The sequence below is a fragment of the Sceloporus undulatus genome, chromosome 3, assembly GCF_019175285.1.
Source record: "Sceloporus undulatus isolate JIND9_A2432 ecotype Alabama chromosome 3, SceUnd_v1.1, whole genome shotgun sequence".
Taxonomy (NCBI): Eukaryota; Metazoa; Chordata; class Lepidosauria; order Squamata; family Phrynosomatidae; genus Sceloporus; species Sceloporus undulatus.
The window spans coordinates 46,985,046-47,006,095 of NC_056524.1; the positions used below are offsets into that span (position 1 = coordinate 46,985,046).

Sequence of the window (21,050 nt, forward strand, 5' to 3'; positions counted from 1 at the left end):
TGAACTGAAATGCCACAGCCTCTGCAATATAAGCTGCATACATAGTTGCTTTCAGCATTTTCACAGACTTTGCATGATTGGTTTCAGATACACTGACACACTTCTCATCCACTGCACTCATTTGCTCAGATTAGCAAGGTCAGAACTGTGCCCACCATTTTGAAATAGTATCTTCTGGGACAAAAAAAAATCTATCTACTCAAAACGGCACCATGTTCTTGTACAGAGGAAAGCCAAATCTATGCAAACTTTTACCAATATGTTCAAAACATCCACTGTTTATTAGAAAAGGCACTCTTTTTTATTTTTAATTACAAGGGCCTAAATCCAAGTGCTACTCCCAACTACAACAGACCGACTGAATCAACCAATGCATAGTCTAAGTTGACAGTTACATACATCACCCTGATTCAGTGGGTCTACTCTAGCTGCAACTAGCAACAGGATTTAGAACAAGGTTAGTATATACTGTAGACTAGGCATATGGTGCTTCAAATCAAAATTGACAAAAACAACTATGTAACAGTACTGTATAACGTTGCATTTGCAGCTTCAATTTTATTGCAATCACTCATCTAAACCATGTCAGTGTAAGACAAGTTTGGCATCAACCATAATGGAATGTTAGCAATAAATAATTTACCATTGTTCGGGAGTTCCGATGACCCTTATACACCATTTTTATTAAAGGGCGTCTAATATTCAGTGTCTCCAATTCCTCCATCTCTTTTCTTTCTTTTCTTCGCCTGAAAAGTTCCTGGATGCGAGCAACAGCAGATCGTCTATGGATTATGAGCAGAAAGACCATAATTGTTAGAACAATACATAAAAATGTGATCTGCAAACCTGTGGGTACTTTGTCCGCTTAAATCCCACTGAATTTACTGAGATTTAAGTGGCCTGCGTGTAGTGTAAGAAATTCCTGACTTTCAAAGGAACATGTGCCTTTCACACATAATGAACCAGATGATTTTACTCTCTCCTTTAAAAATGGGAGGGGCTGAAGGCAGAGCTTGTGGAAATGTCCTTTAAATCAGTGGTGGGCAACTGTGGAAGGTATGGCATGATGATGGAATTTTCTGCCTTGAGACCTTTTGGTGCTGCACAGGATGCCAAAAACAAAAACAAAAAATTAGAAGTGGCTGGGAGTCCACATCTGGTTTGAAAAATTGTTTGCCTGTTTGAAAATGTTAAACAGTGAGGAGGCCTTATAACTTACATCAAAGGTGAACTGCTATTAAGGAGTTGGTAGTCGCCAAGGACCACAAAACAACCCCAAGGTTTCAGTTTGCTCACTCCTGCTTTAAGTCTTACAAAGGTGCCAATAGCCCATCAGTGAAATGTGAGATGTCCTGAGCTGCTCAGAGAGCACAGTTCTATTAATTGTCTAAAACCTTATAGTTGGTATTACTAAAAATTATTTTGATGATGACAAGTTTTTAAAGCACCATATACAGACATGATACTTTACAAAGAATGAGATATTCCTTCTTTAACTAAGGACTGAGCAGAAGGCAGACTCGGATCTACTGATAACTCCCCAGATTTAATGTACATTAGCACTGCCACTCGTTCAACAATGGCGACAACCAAATAATTCTACCTCACAAATTATACAACTGGAATTAAGAAAACTTCATGAGGGAAAGTCCAGGAACCATTTTTTGTGATTATATCAATCATATGTACAATTGGATTTGTTACAGTATGATAGTGGGACTTCAATGTCATGCCAAAGCCTTCACAGAAAGGGTCAGTTTGGAGGAGAGACCTGAAGAAACATAGAAGATTGTTGTATGTGGCAGTTCCAGGCATCCCACATGGGAGAGAAAGTGCATAAGCATTTTAAGAAGAAGATGACAAATGCAGATGGTCATGTTGGGTAAGTGGAAGTTATCAGCAAGGAAGTAATGCGATATAATAACAGAGGGATGAAGGAGGCCAAATCCATTAAATGCCTTGAAAGTGAGGATGAGAAATTGTGCAGGTTTCAGAAGACAGGCTAAGAGTGCAGGGGTTTGCAGAGTGGTAACATATGGTAAGAGTGAAAGGAGAGGTAAATAACTGTTGAAGCAACTAAGATGAAACCACAGAAGCTCAGGAAGAGTAACTGTGTAGTTGTCAAGTATACAGATGACCAGGAAAAGAGTAAATTCTTTGCTAAGCAGATGGAAATGAATGTCCATGCCTTTTCTTAAATGCTGTAAAGAAAGAAACAACGCCTTCTAGTGATGAAATGGACATGTGAGGACAAGAGAAAGGAAGAGAAGGAGAAAACCAAGGCTTCATGCCTTACCACAGGGTGATTGGTGGCACTGTCCATGGAAGAGGAGACTATAATAGGACAAGGAGAGGAGGGCATGGGGGAAAAAAAGATAAACACAGTCTTGTACATATTCAACTTGCGATGACAATAAGTATCCAACTGGAAGTACAGTCACCCCTCCTTTTTCATGGGGGATTCATTCCGGACCCCCTCACAAAAATGGAGTTTTGCCTATATTCAAGCGCTATTGGCTTGAATACAGGTGTGGATGCGCAGGGGCGCACCCCATTCATTCTCCCTTCATTCATTTCTCACACATAAGCAAGGTACGCAGATCCAAAGACCGCGAGAATGGAGGGAGGACTGTAGTTGTGGTATTACACAGAGAAAAACTTTAGTGTTAAGAGAGCACTGAGTATCATCAGCATATAGATGACACTGAAAGTATGTGATGAGTTACCCAGTGCACTGACAAACAATAAAAGAGGATCTGGAATGGAGTCCTCATGAACTCTGCTTCCACTTAACAATAAAGAGTTCTATTCAAATGCTCATACTGGGATGGTAGACTGTTTTTACATGGTACAGAATCTGTATATTGAGGTGCTTTCCAAGATGCAATCCACATGTAAAGAACAGTGGTGTTTATGTGAGAAAGCTATATAATTTCATTCCTGAGAAATATTTATTAAAGGAAATGGCATATTTTTTATAGGAAACATTTCTTGGGTAAAAATCAGGCAGGGATGTTATTGCTGTTTTGTTTAATTTATGGATTACCTATCTTTCACATGAGCACTTAAATTATACATTAAATCAATTTTGGAAGAAATAACTTGATGCTCTTTATCATATTTTCATGCATGATATTAAGGTGGCTAATTAGTACCAACTGACTAGCAAGACCGGGTACATGGTACGTCTTGTGGGTGTTGTCTAGAACTCAGACTGATTAAAAAGACCAGAAAGTTCCAGATTCTGTTCCTGTCATTTCCTGTTTGTTTCCAATTTAATTCTGGAGACCTACACATAATTTGTTGATCCCAGAATATTTTTTATCAGATCCTGGTGAGATCAGAGATTTTGTAAGCCATCTCTCAAGATCAGTTTATTTTAAGCTGATAATATCATCATCATCATCATCATCATCATCATCATCATCAAAATTGGGAGTCAAAGCAGTTGATGTAAAATCAGAAAAAACAAAGATACAAATTATTTCAAAACTAGATATTATATTAATCAGCCAACCATGTAAGCAGCAACACATGCAAGATGAACTATGTGTTTTAATGAGAGAGAACATAGCTGGATTTTGGTTTCACTGTACTCTATATACACCCATTCTTAATGAACACACTGAAGAGGTTATTAATGTTGTTAAAACTTTACACAGCAATTTCTTCTCACTATTCACGGGCACCACATGCAGCTAAAAAAACTGCTCTATAGCTCTGTGTTTATGAAGTTTATTAGCCTTAAAGCTTTTAATGTAATCAGTAGGAAAGGTGGTTAGATGTAATGTAATAAATCAGCTGTAATTAATCAGAATTCCACATGAAATGGGAATTTTGAATTACCTCATTATTCTATCACTTAATGTTGTTCCTCTGATATATCTAGTAAAAGGAACAATAACTAATATCAAACAAATGACAATCTTTTTTATTTATACTGTTTTTAAAGAAACAGTACAGTGTCTGAAATTAACAATTTGATTTTAATGTGTATCATTTTCTAAATATTTCTGAGGGGAAAATATGCCTAAAAGGATAATTTTCTGCATCGTTTGTGGTATTTCCCTCATGTCAGATATCAAATTCCCACTGAACCTGCCAAGAGTAAAAAATACATCTGTCAATTTCATAGATTATCATCAGTAGTTCAGTATCTGTACCAAGCTTCATAAATTCACAAAATAATTACTGACAACACTAGATCGCCATTACATCAAATGTAAAAGTCTAAAATTGTCCACAAACAAAAATACAAAAACTGAAAGACAAACTATTCTAGATCACAGTTTGTCAAATGAACCATCTTAATGCAGCAATCCTACAACTGATTTGAGTCTGCAAATGGAAGAATCTTTAAATTAAAGTAAAGGCTGTTTACAGGAATTCACACCAGCTGCCCATTCAGTCTGCCTTCAGCTCCTTCTGTTACTTTTCACACTTCCCAAAAGGGAGGCCTGGGAAATGAGATGTACATTTACCTACCTAGGAACAGAATGCACCCCATACCCAAATCCATATAATTCTAATACACTGTTATCAATGCAATGGATATTGGAAGCAGCACTGAGGAACCACTTGCGGATAGAAAATGAAGTTTAAATGCAGTAAGGATATGAAGATCTATTGCAATCCTAAACAACCGTCAAAACTGTTTAAAAATTATGCATATCTAGCTCAGAAAAAGAAAATCTATAGTTAAACAAAGAAAATATAAACATCAACAAAAATCTGCAGTGAAATGAAGGAAAGGCAGGTTACCTACTTGTAACTCTCATTCAAGTAGTCATCTGTGAACTTACACATATGGGTCATTCTGTCCCTGGGCAAAGATACAGTTGGCCCTCCATTTTCACAGGGAATCTATTCTGGACCGACACCCACCCCCAGAAAACGGAGGCTCATGCTTATTCAGCGTGCCTCTGTGCTGCCCCTCCACGTATATTCAAGGGCACAAATCTCAGATCTGCGTTTTAGAAGGGGCGACTGTATTTGGAAGCTTACAGAGTTGTGTTATGCACACCTTCCTCCGCATACATATAAGCCATATGTTCCCACCAAAAACCCAGTTCCAATCCCACCATCAGGAGATCTGTTGAAAGGGATGGCACAAAGAAGGGAGGATGGATTGTTGTGTGAGTTCACAGATGACTACTTGAAGAACTGCAGCTACAGGTAAGCAGCCTATCCTCCTTTGCGATCTCTGTGACTCACTCATATGGGAGAATAGCAAGCTAAAGTTATTAGGTTAGGATAGGATAAACCAGGGTTGATGACAGCATCACCCTTCCAAATCAGCTCAGGACTGAGTGTCCAATCTGTAATAAGACAGGAATGTAGACAACTGCAATGGCTTGGCAGAGTTAGCTACTTGAAAAGAGTTGCTGGAAAGGAATCCCTATGGGATATGCCAACCAAGTGACCACTGCCCAAATAAAATTAGCTTTAACCCCTTGCAGAAGATATCCTATATGAGCCAAAGATGACAAACAGCCAAGGCTTCCTAAACCACTTGGTCTGAGAAATGTAGAATAGGAATGCCCCCCCCCCCCAAACATCTAAGGAGTGAAGGGGATGCTTGAGATCAGAATATAAGAATTGCATGGAGATAGGAAGTGCCACTGCCTAATTAAGATGAAAGTGGAAACCACCTGTGGGAAGAAAGAGATGTCTGCAGAAAAGACCATCATGTTCCCATGAAAGGACAAGTAAGATGGATCCATTTTAAGTGCTGCCAAATCACTGACCTTATGGGCAGAGGTGATAGAAACAAGGAATGCTGTCTTCCATTAGAGGAGGTGAAGATCACAAGATGCCATAGGTTTGAAGGAGCATCATCAGATTAGCAAGAACCAATAAGGGGTTCTACATAAAGAGCATTATGTGATAAGATTGATGGTGGTGTATACAGTCCTTCAAGAAAGTCTTTACCCTTTTAGGTGAACCAACCCAAAGGGGGCATTCTATGGCTTGGAGAGAACAGAGATGGCTGCCAAACTGTCCTTTGGGGAAGAATATGAGAGCTCTTTCGCTTGCAAAGACATAAGGAAACAAATCACATGTGTGAGCAAGAAACTGTGTTGTCATTCTCAATCTTTGTGATGACCCTCATGAGCAACAGAAACAGGCGAAGGGCTGTAGCAGAGGAACATCCCATGAGAAAAGTAACATGTCTCAGAGAGCCCAGCTTTGACAGCCCCAGTTGCAGAATCAAGCTCACTAGTTGTTTGCCAGGGACACAAAGAGATCTATTTTGAGTGTCCCCCTATGATAAAAGAGGTGGCAGAGGACTGGATCCTTCTTCCACTCTTGGGAGGGTGAGGTCATTCTGAATCAAAGCGATCTCTGGAATGCACAAAGCACTTTCCACACTGCAAGGAATCTGAGAACCCTGATATGACACAACTTGTTGGCATTGGTCCAGCAGCCTGTGACCATCAAGTCTAGGGCATGAGCACCCCAACCTAAACATAGATGAATCTCTAGTGAGGACCAGAGAAGGCATAGGGTAGGTGAAAGGTCTGCCTGACATGGTGGAGATCGGTCCACCCGTGGAGAGTGCAAAGAACCCAGTGAAATACCAAGAGGAACCTGCTTGGAAAGGACTGAAGTGATCCAGCAGCCACTTCTGAGTCAAACAGTAATCACAGTATGGTTACCAACCATAATGGTATAGGTGACACAAATAAGTTGGGTATCAGATCCAGTAATAAGGTGAAGAATGCAAATAGTCCCCTTTAATTTCTGTCCAGAATTCAGCTACACACATGATTACATCCGCCCACTGCTCCAATCAAATCTCTCCTTTGTTGTCATCCCTTCACTGGCTCCCCCTCCCTTTCCGTATTCAGTATAAGTTCCTGTTGTTGACTTTTAAAGCCCTCCATGGGCTGGCCATTCCTTATTTATCAGACCTTCTTTCTCCTCACCTTCCTGCTCGGGCCCTCCGTTCTGGTAGTCAAGGTCTGATGTCTCGGCTCAGGATTTCCTCTGCCCATCCCGGATTCGTCCCTTTTTACTTGCTGCCCCTCACTCCTGGAACCTCCTTCCCCCACGAGCACAGGTCATCACTTCTTTAACTAGTTTCAAAACTGAGTTGAAGACCATTCTGTTCAGAGAAGCATTCCCAGGCATTGCATGACTATTATTTGCTAATTTGTTGACTGTTTTGTTGAACACTTTCCTATATTGTTATGTATTATTTATATGTATTATGCTACTATTTCTTAGACTGTACACCATGGGCAAGTTTACTTGTATCTATTTTATTGTTTGTATGTAGAAATCTACAGCGCTATATAAATAAAGCATAATAATAATAATGACAATATTTCAGGTCCCTATAACAGGGAGAAAAGGGAGAATGACAGTATTGAGATAGGAATCCTAACAGGACTAAGATCAGCTCCAGAATTAAGACAAGACAGGAGCCAAGGTTCCCTGCCAAATTTGATGCGTTCCAACATCTCAGGAACTCATGCTCTTGGAGGAGAATCTAGGGCTTGCAGCAACTATGAGATTTTCAACAATTTCTCACTCTGAAAAGTAACCGTCAACTTGGACCTTGGTGGACTGCACATCCAGATCACTAGTAGTTCTTTCAAAGATTGGGCTTGGGGAACTGAGGATACAAGACAGGGCTGGGTAGGCCTCCTGAGTGGAAGGACCTGATATAACTGAAGCTTGAGAGGATTTCGGAGTCTTGTCCTCCTCTTCCTCCTTAGGTGCTGTTGAAGTCAAAGAGGATGAATGTTCCTTTTTTGCAGTTGTTTCTCTAGGGATTTCTATAGGGTAAGCACAATGTCCCTAGGTTTTCTGAGCTCTGGAAGAGAGCTTGGGAGCCTCCTTCAGTGTTGGAACTGACAGCCCTGATTATTTTCCATGGAGGTTTTAAGAGGGGCAGGAGTCTGACTCATTGAGTGGTACAGCTATCAGTCCATAGCCAGAAACGGGAGGAAGCAGATAGCCTCTGAATCCATATGAAGAGGCTTATTCTTGGCCACAAGAACTGCTCTCTGGAGGACTCTTCTTCACTGTGGAGCTTTAAGAAAGGAAGCTCTGGCCTGTTACAGACAGCCAAAATAAAGCTGCTTCGAGTCACAGTGGAAGTATGGTGTTTCAATGATGCATGCATCCTAAGAGTCCAGAATCCGCACCAAAGCCATGCTCCAGGCTGGAGCGTGGCTTTGGTGTGACTTCTGGACTCTTAGGACGCATGCATCATTAAAACACCATACTTCCACTGTGACTCGAAGCAGCTTTATTTTGGCTGTCTGTAACAGGCCTCTGTTACACCTTGCTTGCTGTGTAAAGGTCTAGTAAATTGGACATGTATGATGCTCACACAAGCAGAGGAGACAATACATGTGATCATCAGAAAACAGGATCTTCACCCCATATTGGACACCTCTTGAAGAAACAAACAAACAGCTTCATTTATATACTGCTTCATACTGAACTAGCACTATCTAAGCAGTTTACAACTTTAAGCTAATTGCCCCCAACAAGCTGGATTCTCATTTTAGCTACCTCAGAAGGATGCAAGCCTGAGTCAAGCTTGAGCCCTGACTAGTACTGAACTCACAACCTTATGGTTTTCACTGAGTGGCTGCAGTACAGGCATTTAATCACTGCGCCACCAGAAGAAAGCATAATCCCCCAGAGAACGAAAAGATGAATTGAGAAAAACAAAAATGATGACACTCCCCAACAAACCTACCATGATTGTGAATGAAAAAGAACTGGGTTCTCTGTGGGAATGCATGGCTTATATGCATGGCTTATATGCAGCTCTAGAAACTTCTCAAGATCTTTGTGCAGGTACAGAACAGCCCACATGTGTGTTAGGATGTTTGAATGAAAACATTACTAACCTATGCCCTACTCCTCCACGAAATCGTGCACCAGGTATCAGGACAGGGTCATCATCACTATCATCAGTTTCTTGGAAAGCAGAGCTTCTTGTAGATGATTCTTCATGAGAAGCAAGTCCTGAAGAATCTGGTTGGGACTGAGGTTCATTATTTGTATTATTTGGGTTGGCAGTGGACTCTGTACTTTGCTGACTCAAGTTTTCTTGTTCTTCCATATCTTTGCTTGACAAACCTTCCCCTGGAATTTGGGAGGTTATGTCAAGATGAGGACAATTTCCTTCTTCAATACTACTTTCAGGTTGGTCAGACAAATCAATATCTGATAAAACAAATAATGACATTAAGCCAATCACCAACAAAGCATTTTGCATATGCCTGGAAATGCTATTAAAACTTTGTAAGTTTATCAGCCTTGATGGGGTTACATTCCCCCTGAAATTTCAGGTTTGCAGCTTGAGTGTACTCTTGGATTCAGATCTGAGCCTGGATACCCAGGTTTTGGCTGTGACAAGGAGCATATTTGCACAGTTAACATTAGTACACCCATTCCTTGAGAAGTCGGATATGGCTACAATGGCACATGCCTGAATTATATCCCATTTAGACTACTGTAATGTGCTCTATGTGGGGCTGCCTTTAAAAACTGTTCAGAAAATTCAACAGATCCAAAATCTGTGGTTAGGCTGTTGACTGGGGCTGGCTACAGAGATGACTTTTCTGCTGCATCAGTGGCATTGGCTACAAATCTGTTTCTGGGCAGAATTCAAAGTGCTGGTTTTGACTGTTAAAGCCCTAAATGGCATGGGCCCAGACTATGTGAAGGATCATAACTCCCTGAAGTTTGAGTGTTAAGATCAGCAAGGAAAGGCTTTCTCTCAGTCCCATCACCTTCGCAGGGACAGTTGATGAGGACTTTGGGAAAAAGCCTTTTCTGTGGCTGCTCCCAGACTGTGGAACTCCCTTCTTTCTTATCACTGGCAGGTGAACACATTCTTATGTAGACAGGCTTTTGTGTGTGAATTTTACTTACGTAGTGTGTGTGTAGCTGGTGTACCTTTAATGCTTTAATGTTTTTTACTTTTTAAAAAATGGTTTTAAGTATGCTGTGCTATTAATTATATTGTTATTACATTTTGTATATATATTTAGTATTATTTAATTTTTTTAACTTTTGTAATTAATGTTTTAATTGCATCCATTTTACATTATTGTAAGCTTCCATGAATAAATACCCCCCCCACACACACTTGACTAAACCTTGCCAAAATACTCTAGGATAGGGTTGCTTTAAGTCAGAATTCACTTGAAGGCACTTAACAATGATTATTTTACATACCAGAATGTGGTGTTATGTTTTCATGTGCAGATGGCAATTCTTCATCATTTTCCTCTTGGGATTCTTCAGGGATTCCTAGAATTCCAAATTTAAACTATTATAGAAATACTGAAGGTGGGAACTCGCTATGTTTAGAGCTTTCTAACATACAGCTCACTAGGCTTTAGAAAGAACTAAATCTGGCATATTTTAAGAACATTGCAAGGAAAAAAATGCATCACAGTTATTTTCAATCCATTAATGAGGGACAATTTCCATGCATTATAGAAAATAGAAAAAGAAAGTTGCTTTCTTCCGAAACCTTTTTATTTGTAATTCCAACAATGCATTGTAACTATATTAGCATAGCATGGTTTGTGAATGTGTGTTAATTGAGTTCAGTTGTAAAAATAGATGTGAAATAGGAAACAATAAAACCAAACACCCACAAAATTATTTACAAAATCTAACAATTCTATTATCTTATGATTAACTTCCCAGCAGAAAAAAATGTACTGTTTTTGTACAATTACATCGTTTTGTTCTTTAAAATATATCATAAATCTTGAGAACTTTAACTGGTTTCTTTTAAAGAGATTAATGTAAGATTTATTTTTATAATTAAGTGCTAGTTTTTTAGCCATGGTCTGGATTTACAACAGGATACTAAAGCCTTAAAACTTTATTGAACAGCAATTCCACATGGCACCTATATTAGCAACTAAGAATAATTTCAAAAGACGTCTGTGCTATATGAAAAACAACGTTAACAATATCACTGGTTTAGCAGAAGCGTCCTATGTAATCATAAATAAATCTATGTTTCCAACCTCAACATTTATGCTTATTTCCTGCACTGTGAACTAAAAAAAGGATGCTATCTTATTGAGTTGAAAATGTTTATCTTAAACATGTTATGGGAATAAATGCTTTGGAGAACAATGAGAACAGATATAAAAAGGTAAGAGGTAAATCTAACTACAATAGCAATAAATTAACATCTTACTTGATTCTTCACTCTCTGGTGTTGGTGCCTCAGAACTCTGGGTTCTTAGGGCTTCTTCCTGTCCTTCAGTTTTATTGTGATTTCCACTTCCTCTGGAACTTGAAGCTGTGCTGCTCCTGATACAGAAACAGGCAACAGATAAATGCATTTAGTTTAGATAATTTTATCCTGGTGTTCAAAATTGTTCCTAAATCAGTGTTCAAAGTGCAGTTAAAAAGCTAACTATGCAACTTACAATAATGTGAATACAAAAACAAAACTAAAATCAGCAGATAAAGAAGAGTAAAAGATAAACAGGATTTAAAAGTTACAATTATAATACCTGTGGGGATATCACCTGAGGGACATCAGCTTAAATGTTGTCAGACTTGGAGTCAAGCAAGATTCCAGGAGACAACATTTCATAGATAAGTTCCACCACAAAGAAAGCCCCTTCTCAATTTCCCCAGCTATCATATCACTGACAGAGAGGACATCTTTAGGAGGTTCCTTGGATATTATCCCAGTAAAAAAGGCAGATTGATATGGAAATAGGAAATCCTGAGTGATGCATTCCAAAATGTGAAGGATGTTAACAGCAAACAAAAGGGCTATGAATACAGCCTATACCAGGAAATGCATTTAGCTAGATGTACACCCACTGAACACAGTGGGTTTTTACTTTTGAACAAACTTGCATAAGATTGCAGTTATTTGTTCTACCAACAAACCAATGTAAGTATTTAAATTTGATTAGTAATTCAATGTAATCTGTCCATTATGTAATTCTTTGCTTAATACTGTTTTGCTATATTTGCTGTCTATACAATAATATTAAAAAGTGTTTATTTATAAGTCCTAGGAAACATTTCAGAGGATGGGTTACATGTTTTAAAATTAATTAGCCACTGAATACATAAAATTCAAACTGAAGGCATTCTTACATTTTAACACAATCTTTCCCATTTTTTAAAAAAAATACTTGTGCATAGGTCACATCTATTTTCTACAGTTTCTAAAAACTAAGCCACGTCACTACTATGTATAAAGCAGCAAATTATATGGAAGCTATGAAAATCTAAATTTGTTACAATTTAAGACACAGTTTACATAAGAAAAAAGTTTGCTCATACCATTCATCGGTGAAGTCCAATTTTATTGTGCTTGTAGTTGTCCCTTCTGTACTGTAATGTAAACTTAAAACAGGTTCACCAGTTCCAGGCCTTGGACTTGCCTTTTCATCATCTGAAAGCCAAGAGTTGTTGAACATGAACACATAATCACATTATGTAGACAGACTATCAGTGTGAAAGGAATTATATTTATCCTAGCAACAGTTTCATTGAAAGTACAGCTCTTGCACTAACAGTCTGTTCAGAAATAGCCTGCACAAAGTTAAGTGCTTACATGTTGGGTATAATTGCTATGTACTTCCTTGGTACATACAATATAACAAAAAAGAAAAGGAGTGGTATGAAAATGAAGCGTTAGAAACAAATATAACATTTCAATGGAATCAAATGGATGCCATCTGTAGGACCTTGGTTTATATTCTTGTACCTCTACATTCTATTATTTGAATAACACAAAACAAGTGTGCTTTCAATAACTGCATTTAATCTTTTTTCAAAAGTGAGTGCTGAATATATTCTGAAGACAATGATCTCAGTTACTGTTCTAAATATTTTTAACTACTTCACCTCCTTTGAGGACTTCTGGCAAGTAGATAAGTGCAGTTTCTTGCATTTCAAAAAACAAAACAATTGAATTAAATCACATTAAGTGTAGATGCTTTTGTGGTAGGTTCCATGCAAGAGATTATCTAAAGAAGTGTCTCTCAAACTATCTGATATGGGGGGACTAGCAATTTCCACTGACTGTGCCAGAGCCCTGTACCATATTTCTGTCCATTAGCTACAGGTTTTTTTTCCTTGCATGGAAACTCACCAGAGACTGGCAGCCAATGGCACAGGGATCACCACTGGTCCACGGAACATCACACTAAATAATACCAATCTAGGATACATAGTTTTGGCCCGTCACCTCTGATCTCTGTCCAAGGTAACCCACTTACAAAGATGTCTACATCTACATCTGTATGAACCAGACCAAAGAAACTAGCAACTTGTAGTGCAGTGATGGTGAACATTTTAGAGGCCAAGTGCCCAAACTGCAACCCAAAATCCACTTATTAATTTCAAAGTGCCATGTCCCTCTGGCTTTCTAGTAACAAACTCTGGCAAACTCTGTGCTGGGGCGAGGGCACATGTGCCCACAGAGAAGGCACACGTGCCATAGGTTCGCCATCACTGTTGTAGTGGATAACAGGTCTGCATTTTACAAGACTAATCTTACACCACATGTGTAATGAGAGGCATATACTTAAAACTGATCTTCTGTCCTAGGGGCTCCTATTAGCTTCCACAATTCAACAAACTGACACAAGACACTTCTACAACATATCAGAATTCTATGTCTGCATAATCTGGAAGAGAACAAATACACTTTCAAATAGTTAGTTACTTATTCAGTGGTACTTGTAGTTAGAAAACTGAAAATTCCTTTTTGAAAGTCAGATTAGAAAACAGTTCTGGAACTTGTTTGCATTACTTATAAGAGACATAAATGCCATAAATAAATGAATCAAAAAGTAAGAAAAGCAATAAGAAAATAAATAAATAAATAAATAAATAATCTATAAAGTAATTTATACTTTACAAAAAGATATTCAAAGGACTCTTTCCCCACATGTACCTGCCTGTCCATCAAAATCTTCATTGGAGGCTTCTGACTGGAAATACCAGCATTCTGAAGTGAGGCATACGGCAACTATGGTAAGGACCTTTACAGTTGCAGTGATTCTACTCTGGATGGGAGACATCAGCCAAACAAATACCTTTTCATTTTTCAAGGCCTCTAAAAAGATCAATTGTTTCAGGTAGCTTCCTGGTGCTGTTTCTACTATGATTTTGTTTTCATTTTTATTGTTGATGTTGTTTTAGTGGATTATTTAAATTGCTAATTCAGCTGTACTTGCCACCTTCAGTGTTTTATTAAAGGTAAGGATTATAACTTATATGAACAGAACAGCCCACATATTATTAGATAAATTTTAAAATAATAGGCAAACCAGAAAAAACAATTAGTGGAATTGATGAAAATGGAGAAAGGAAGGGTTTCTTATCAAATAGGAAAGGGAATCAAGATAGAAATGGAGATCCTATGGACCCTGATGTTTATACCATTCCTCACTATCCCAAATGCAAGCCCATCTTCTGATTAACTGTTATGTAAGATTTACTACCTGAATCAGGTACAATTTTGCAGCTAGGTACCAGCTTGTGAATCAAATGGTTCTATCTCACCATTCTTGTTTCCAGGTCAAACTTGGTGGACCTATCCTGCCTTCCCAATAATCATTCTTTATCCTGCTCATCCCCTGCTTTTGGCATCTCAGTTCTGTCAGGATATGTAGAAAGTTGTACACTGGAGTTACAATTCAGCTCCCTGATAATGTGTACCCAGAGACTCTGGCTGGCACAAACAAGACAGTGAAGGATCTCGCTCCTATCTTCTTCTTCTTCTGTTCCAATTAGGGTTTGTAAAGAAGCAGTCCTGTTATGCAGGCAAATACATAAAGCACAAAAGAACATCCAGGAGTGGAATGGATTTTTTACTGCAGGCTTCTTGGGAGAAGAGTGGTTTTCTGTGGGGATTGCTTGACAGGTGCACTACTTAAGTGCGCTTAAGAATATATTACGATGGCATATTTCAGGTGTTTTTATAGTGATATAATCTAAATTGTAGAAGTAGGATTAGTGGGTTTTAGAACATTCAATGGAAAGTGAGTGGTACAAGCTATTTAACTAAGTGCAGTGGAATATTGGGCCCTCTGAACATGACTGTTGCTCATCTGCCAAGAAAGCCTGTGAGAGAATAGAGGGCAGAACCAGAGTTTGGGGGAAGCTGCAGTGTGGGAGTTGTTAGAGAAGTCAATGGAAGAAGATAACTGAAGACTGGATGAACCAGCTGGAGATCAGAAATGCTACCCAGACACTAACATCATTCAAGGCTGAACTGAGAAAGAAATGCGGAAGAAGAAAACTCCTATAGCAGTTTTTGTACATAACAAAAACTTGAGTATGAATCAATGACTGAAGTCTAAAGAATTGGTTGCCTCTCTCTCAGATAGAAAATTTTAGAAACAAGTCAAGGAGATGTGATATTCCAGGGCACTGTATATTCTGCCAGAGTACAGAAATGAATATTCAGTGTTAGAACACTGTGCTTTGACTGGGGTGAAATTGGATAGACAAAGTGGCCTATGGTGAAATAGAGAATGGAAGATGTTGTTAATTGCTGTTCAGTCGGCTTCAATTTATGGTGATATTATGAATGAGAGACTCTAAGACAACATGTTATTAACATCCCTGCTAATAATAATAATAATAATAATAATAATAAGCTTTATTTGTATACCGCTTTTCCGTGGACAATCAAAGCGGTTTCCAATATCAGATTAACAATACATAACACATCATGACTCTGCTTCTCTCCCCTCAAGATGGTGGTCGGGGGGAGGGCTCTTCTTCTTGGCGGGCAGAGGCCTGTTGTTTCTTGCCTGCTTCTCTCCCCTCATGTTTTGCAACTAAGGGATTTAGCTCTCTTGACTGAGTTTATTTACCTGTAATGAGGTTGTCCTCTTTTCCTACTGCCTTCCACCTTGCTAAGTATTATCATCTTTTTGAATGAGTCATGTCATTTCATGATAGTGCCAAAGTATGATAGCCTCAGTTTAGCCATTTTGTCTTCTAGGGAGAATTCAACCTTGATTTGTTATCGAACCCATTCATTTGTCTTTTTGGCAGCCCACTGTATCTGTAGAACTCTTCTCCAGCACCACACTTCAAATTAATTGATTCTCTTCCTGTCAGCTTTTTGCACGGTCCATCTTTCACAACTATATATAGAAACTGGAAATGCTATAGCATGGACAATTCTGACTTTGGTGTTCAATAATATATCTTTTACACTGGAGGATCTGATCTAGTTCCTTCACAGCTGCTCTTCCAAGTTCTAGTCTTCTTCTGATTTCTCAACTATAGTCTCCATTTTGATTTATGATTGAGCCAAGGCATAAACAATCTTCAACTATTTTGATGTCTTTATTATCTCCTTTAAAGGTATGTAACCAACTGTGGCCATCATTTTTTAAATGTCCAATTGCATTCCTGCTTTTTGCACTTTCTTCCTTGACTTTCAACAGTATTCCAAGTCTTTGCTATTTTCTGCAAGTCGTCTGCATTTTCTTAAATTAGTTGTGTTCCTTCCTCTATTTTTCACTCTCCTTCCTATATATTTTTAAACATACTAATGAAACAGGTACAGTAATACAAAATGTTCCCTGACCCTCCTGCCTACTTTAAGCCATTCTGTTTCTCAATATTCAGTCCTGACAGTGGCTTCTTGTCCTGAGTATATTGGATTGTTGCATTAAGACAATCAAGTGTTGTGCCACTCCCACTTATTTTAGAGTAATTTCTAATTTTTCATGATCTAGGGAATGGAATTAAGACTCTCTTAACAATCTCTTAAAAGACAGTTAAATTGACACTGGTGTTAGTAAACAGTATTTTAAGAAATAAAAGTAATTAAATGTCCACTCTGGGTCCACTCTACGCTAAATTAGAGTGGACCCAGAGTGGACATTTAATCTGTTTACCCCACATCTATGTTAGCTACCAGAATGAAAGAGAAGTATAGCTACTGTGGCAAGTACTGGATACTGAAAGATTAGGCCAAGTTGATGCCCGATTTAAATTAAAGGCAATTTTCATAGCAAGATGATAGGGGTGCATCATTTAAGAGTCAGGGCCCCCAAATGTTGGTTGGTGGAGGGGAGATTCTTATGAGAAGCTAAACAAAGTTATATAGAATCATAGAATTGGAAGAGACCACAAGGGCCATCCAGTCCAACCCCCTGTCATGAAGGAACTTGCAATCAAAGCACTCCCAACAAACAGCCATCCTGCCTATTTAAAGCCCTACAAAAAAGAAGGCTCCACCACACTCTGAGGTATGTTCCACTGTCAAACAACTCTTACTCCCAAAGTTTAGGTGGAATCTCTTTTCCTGTAGCTTGCATCCATTGCTCCAGGTCCTTTTCTCTGGAGAGCAGAAAACAAGCTTGCTCATCCTCAATATGACACCCCTTCAAATACTTAAACAGGGCTATCGTATCATCTCTTAATTGTCTGTTCTCTAGGCTAAACATACCCAACTCCCTAAGTTTCTACTCATAGGGCATGGTTTCCAGACCTTTCTCCATTTTGGTTGCCCTCCTCTGGACACACTCAAGCTTCTCAACATCCTGTTTGAATTGTGGTGCCCAGAACTGGACACAATATTCCAGGTGAGGCCTGACCAAAGCAAAACTGAGTGGCATTATTACTTCCCTTGATTTAGAAACTATACTTTTATTGATGCAGCCTATAATCACAATGGCCTTTTTAGCTGCCGCATCACACTGTTTACTCATGTTCAACTTGTGGTCGACTAGGACTCCTAGATCCCTTTCACATGCAGTCTTGTTAAGCCAGGTGTGCCCCATCCTATATACACATACATTTCATTTTTTCTGACTAAGTACAGTACCTTACATTTCTCCTTGTTGAAATTCATTTTGTTAGTTTTGGCCTAGCTATCTAATATGTTAAGGTCATTTTGAATTTTGATCCTCTCCTCTGGAGTACTCCTCCTCCTAATTTGGTGTCATCTGCAAATATGATAACTAAGCCCCCAATACTGTCATCCAAGTCATTAATAAAGATGTTGAATAGCACTGGGCCCAGAACAGAATCCCATGGCACCCCACTGGTCACTTCTCTCCAAGATGAAGAGGAGCCATTGCTGAGCACCCTTTGGGTTCGGCCGATCAACCAATTATAAATCCACCTAACAGTTGCACTATCTAGCCCACATTTTACTAGCTTGTTTGTATGAATATCATAGGACACCTTGTCAAAGCCTTACTGAAATCAAGATATACGATGTACCTGTATAACAAAAAGGAATTACCTCTAGGCAAAAAGCAGAAATCAAAAAACTCACATTCAGTCATACATGTCCATGCATATTTTTCTTGTTCTCATTGTGCAACCCAATACGGCAAGCTGAGAGCCAGAGGATTCTCCAGAGCCATGTGTGATGTGATATGGAGAATATAGCTGAAAGCGTGGAAATTAACTGATCCTCCTATACATACAAGAAAATATTTTCCACATACACTCAAGGTACTTTGGATCCAAAATACCTTTAAAGCTTTGTTTTTGATAGATGGTTTATATACTGCCATTGTTTTAATCTTACAATATTAATTGATTTTTGAGTTAGTGGAAATGGAAGATATGATCAGTCTTCTATTATCCAGGATAAAAATACTGAAAGATAAATTGACACAATGGGCAAGCCTTAAGAAGACCAAAAAAGAACTGGCTCAAAATGTCTTACAATACCTCATTTTCAGGCTTGATATTTAAGGCCTAAATAGTGTTCAGGTGTGTTTAGCTGACATTGCGAAATGCCTACAAGTTACAGGCAGAAAAGAAAAGTGAATGAATGTGTACTTCATTCAATACATCAATTCTAATTAAGAAAAAGCTTACTGTTTTATATAAGTTACATATTTAACTAGGATTACCATGCTTCCTTTCTGAAACTGGGGTACTGCACTGAAAAGGCCCTGTCCCACATTTTCACCATCCAAGCCTCCTTGGTAACTGGACATACTACAATGCAACTTGGGAAGATCTTAAATGACAGGCAGATTTATATAGAAAGAACTAGTCTTTCAGTTATTCTGGCTCCAAGCTATTTAGTGAGCCATAGGTTAATAGCCAGTACACTAGAACTATGTCAGAAACAATCTGGAAACCATTGTCACTGATAAAGGACTAGTGAAATATGGTCAAAAAGGTAATGCCAGAAAATAATCTAATTTTATATTAATTGCAAAATACAGTTTCTGAACAATCATTTCTGTTAATTTTATGTAGAGTTTATTGGTGTAATCTAAGAGAGAACTGATTAAGCCATGGTTCACTGTAACCAAATCACTGTGTTCGCCAGACAAGACAAATTGAGACAGCAGTTAAACATAGGCAAAAGGGTTCTTGATCACTGCACTTGGCCTTCTGGAGGCAAAGCCAGGTTGAAAAGCATTCCCATCTGTGAGCCTGATCCTTTAGACTTAGAGGGAACATCTCTCTGACAGCATATCTAAATAAAATAAATATCATCATAATCATCTTTCCATCAAGATCAGCTTGTATCTATAAATGCCAGATTAATTTATCTAGTGACTAACAGTACCTCAGTCTTCTCTGGATTGAGTAGATTACCACAGTACACACTTACGGTGCTGCTATTCCATTTTAACTGCTTTGGCTGCCTCCTGTTGCACTCTAGGATTTGCAGTTTAAGGAGGGACATTTAAAATTCTCAGCCAGGGAGCTCTTAGGCCTCACTGAACTTCAAGCCTCAGAATGCAACAGAAAGCAGTCAGAGCAGCATAGCATAGCTGGCATAGCAGCACTCTAAGAGAAATATAGCTACTAGTATGGTAATGTGGTAAACCCTGACTTGTTAGTTAACATTCAGTCCATCACTGCATCCATTTTAGAGTTTGAGACTTTTAACAGCTTTGTTGGCATTTTTAAAAAAGAAGATAGAGTTGGGTATCTTCAACACAGCAATGGGACCTAACATCCAGCTGACATCTCCCACTAGCTTCATGGGTACAAAACAGAGCTTTTATAAAAACCATAAGCCAAAGGAATAAACAGTACTTCCTCAGCAATATGTTTTGCAAGCATGCAGCCAGGCAGAATTGGAATTACTGCAGAACAGTCCCCCAAATCATACACTAGCCAAATGCTCCATGGAAGATAAGATGGCTGAATATATTGAATGTTGCTGAGAGGTCTACCAGAACCAACAGGAACACTCTGGTCCTACTTCCTAGAGGAGATAGTCTATGAAGGTAACCAAAGTTGTTCTTCAGCACTTACTTTTCTCTCTGTATGTTGGTAATCTTGTCTTCTACTGCTCTTAAAACTGCACCCTTTACTGACTGATTTTATCTATACCTTCTCTACCCTCTTCGCAAAGCATTAAAAACAACACTAACATTAACAGAAAATTCTCTCTCCACTAACAATGGTTCTATTTTGCTATTCTTTTTGTTGAAGAATACAGTAAGGATTTCTATATGCAACAATATAGTAGTACAGTGGTACCCCGGGATACGAATGCGCCGCCTTACGAAATTTCCGGGTTACGAAAAAAATCCATTTAAAAAAACTGTTCCGGGTTACGAAGGTTTTTTCGGGTTACGAAAAAAATTTTGGTGCTTTTCGGCGCTATTTCACACGAAATCGCGGCTTTTCCCCATTAGCGCCTATGGGTTTTTCGGCTTGCGAAGTATTTCGGGTTACGAAAGCGGCGGCGGAACGAATTAATTTCGTAACCCGGGGTACCTCTGTATTCAACTTTTTGGAAGCTACCAGATTCCACTTTACATACCACTGATTAAGAATTTCATTTTAAATTTCTTGTAGCCCCATCCTATGTGTATGTTCCCAAAAATAAACCCCACAGGGTCTAATGAGACTTATTTTCTGGTAAGTGTAGATAGGACTGCAGATGTAAAGATTTTAAAATAATCTTTACATAGGTCATAGCTGAGAGGTTACTTTCAGTTTTCAGTTTCCTACAAGTGGACTGTTTATGTGTTCATGTCTATTTTTCCCCAATAGGGAAAAAATCTTTAAAGCACAATCAGCAAAATGAGGAAATTTTAAATGAATTTTCAAAGCAC

At 38.6% G+C, this 21,050-nt stretch overlaps 1 protein-coding gene across 6 annotated transcripts in view; it reads right to left on the reverse strand.

Annotated features, from left to right (window-relative positions):
- Window positions 1-21,050, reverse strand: part of DCAF6 (DDB1 and CUL4 associated factor 6) — a 67,956-nt gene that overhangs the window by 9,664 nt on the left and 37,242 nt on the right. For 4 of the 6 annotated variants that reach the window (XR_006102878.1, XM_042457569.1, XM_042457570.1 and 1 more), the window contains 6 exons: window positions 12,307-12,418; window positions 11,195-11,310; window positions 10,210-10,284; window positions 8,874-9,192; window positions 3,847-3,885; window positions 644-782 (listed from right to left, as the gene is read on the reverse strand). Coding sequence is in view for 5 of the 6 variants with exons in the window: in XM_042457569.1 (XP_042313503.1) it covers window positions 644-782; window positions 3,847-3,885; window positions 8,874-9,192; window positions 10,210-10,284; window positions 11,195-11,310; window positions 12,307-12,418 (800 nt within the window). In the remaining variant the exon portion in view is untranslated. The remainder of the gene's footprint in view (window positions 1-643; window positions 783-3,846; window positions 3,886-8,873; window positions 9,193-10,209; window positions 10,285-11,194; window positions 11,311-12,306; window positions 12,419-21,050) is intronic. The other 2 variants (XM_042457568.1, XM_042457571.1) reach the window with 1 other exon arrangement.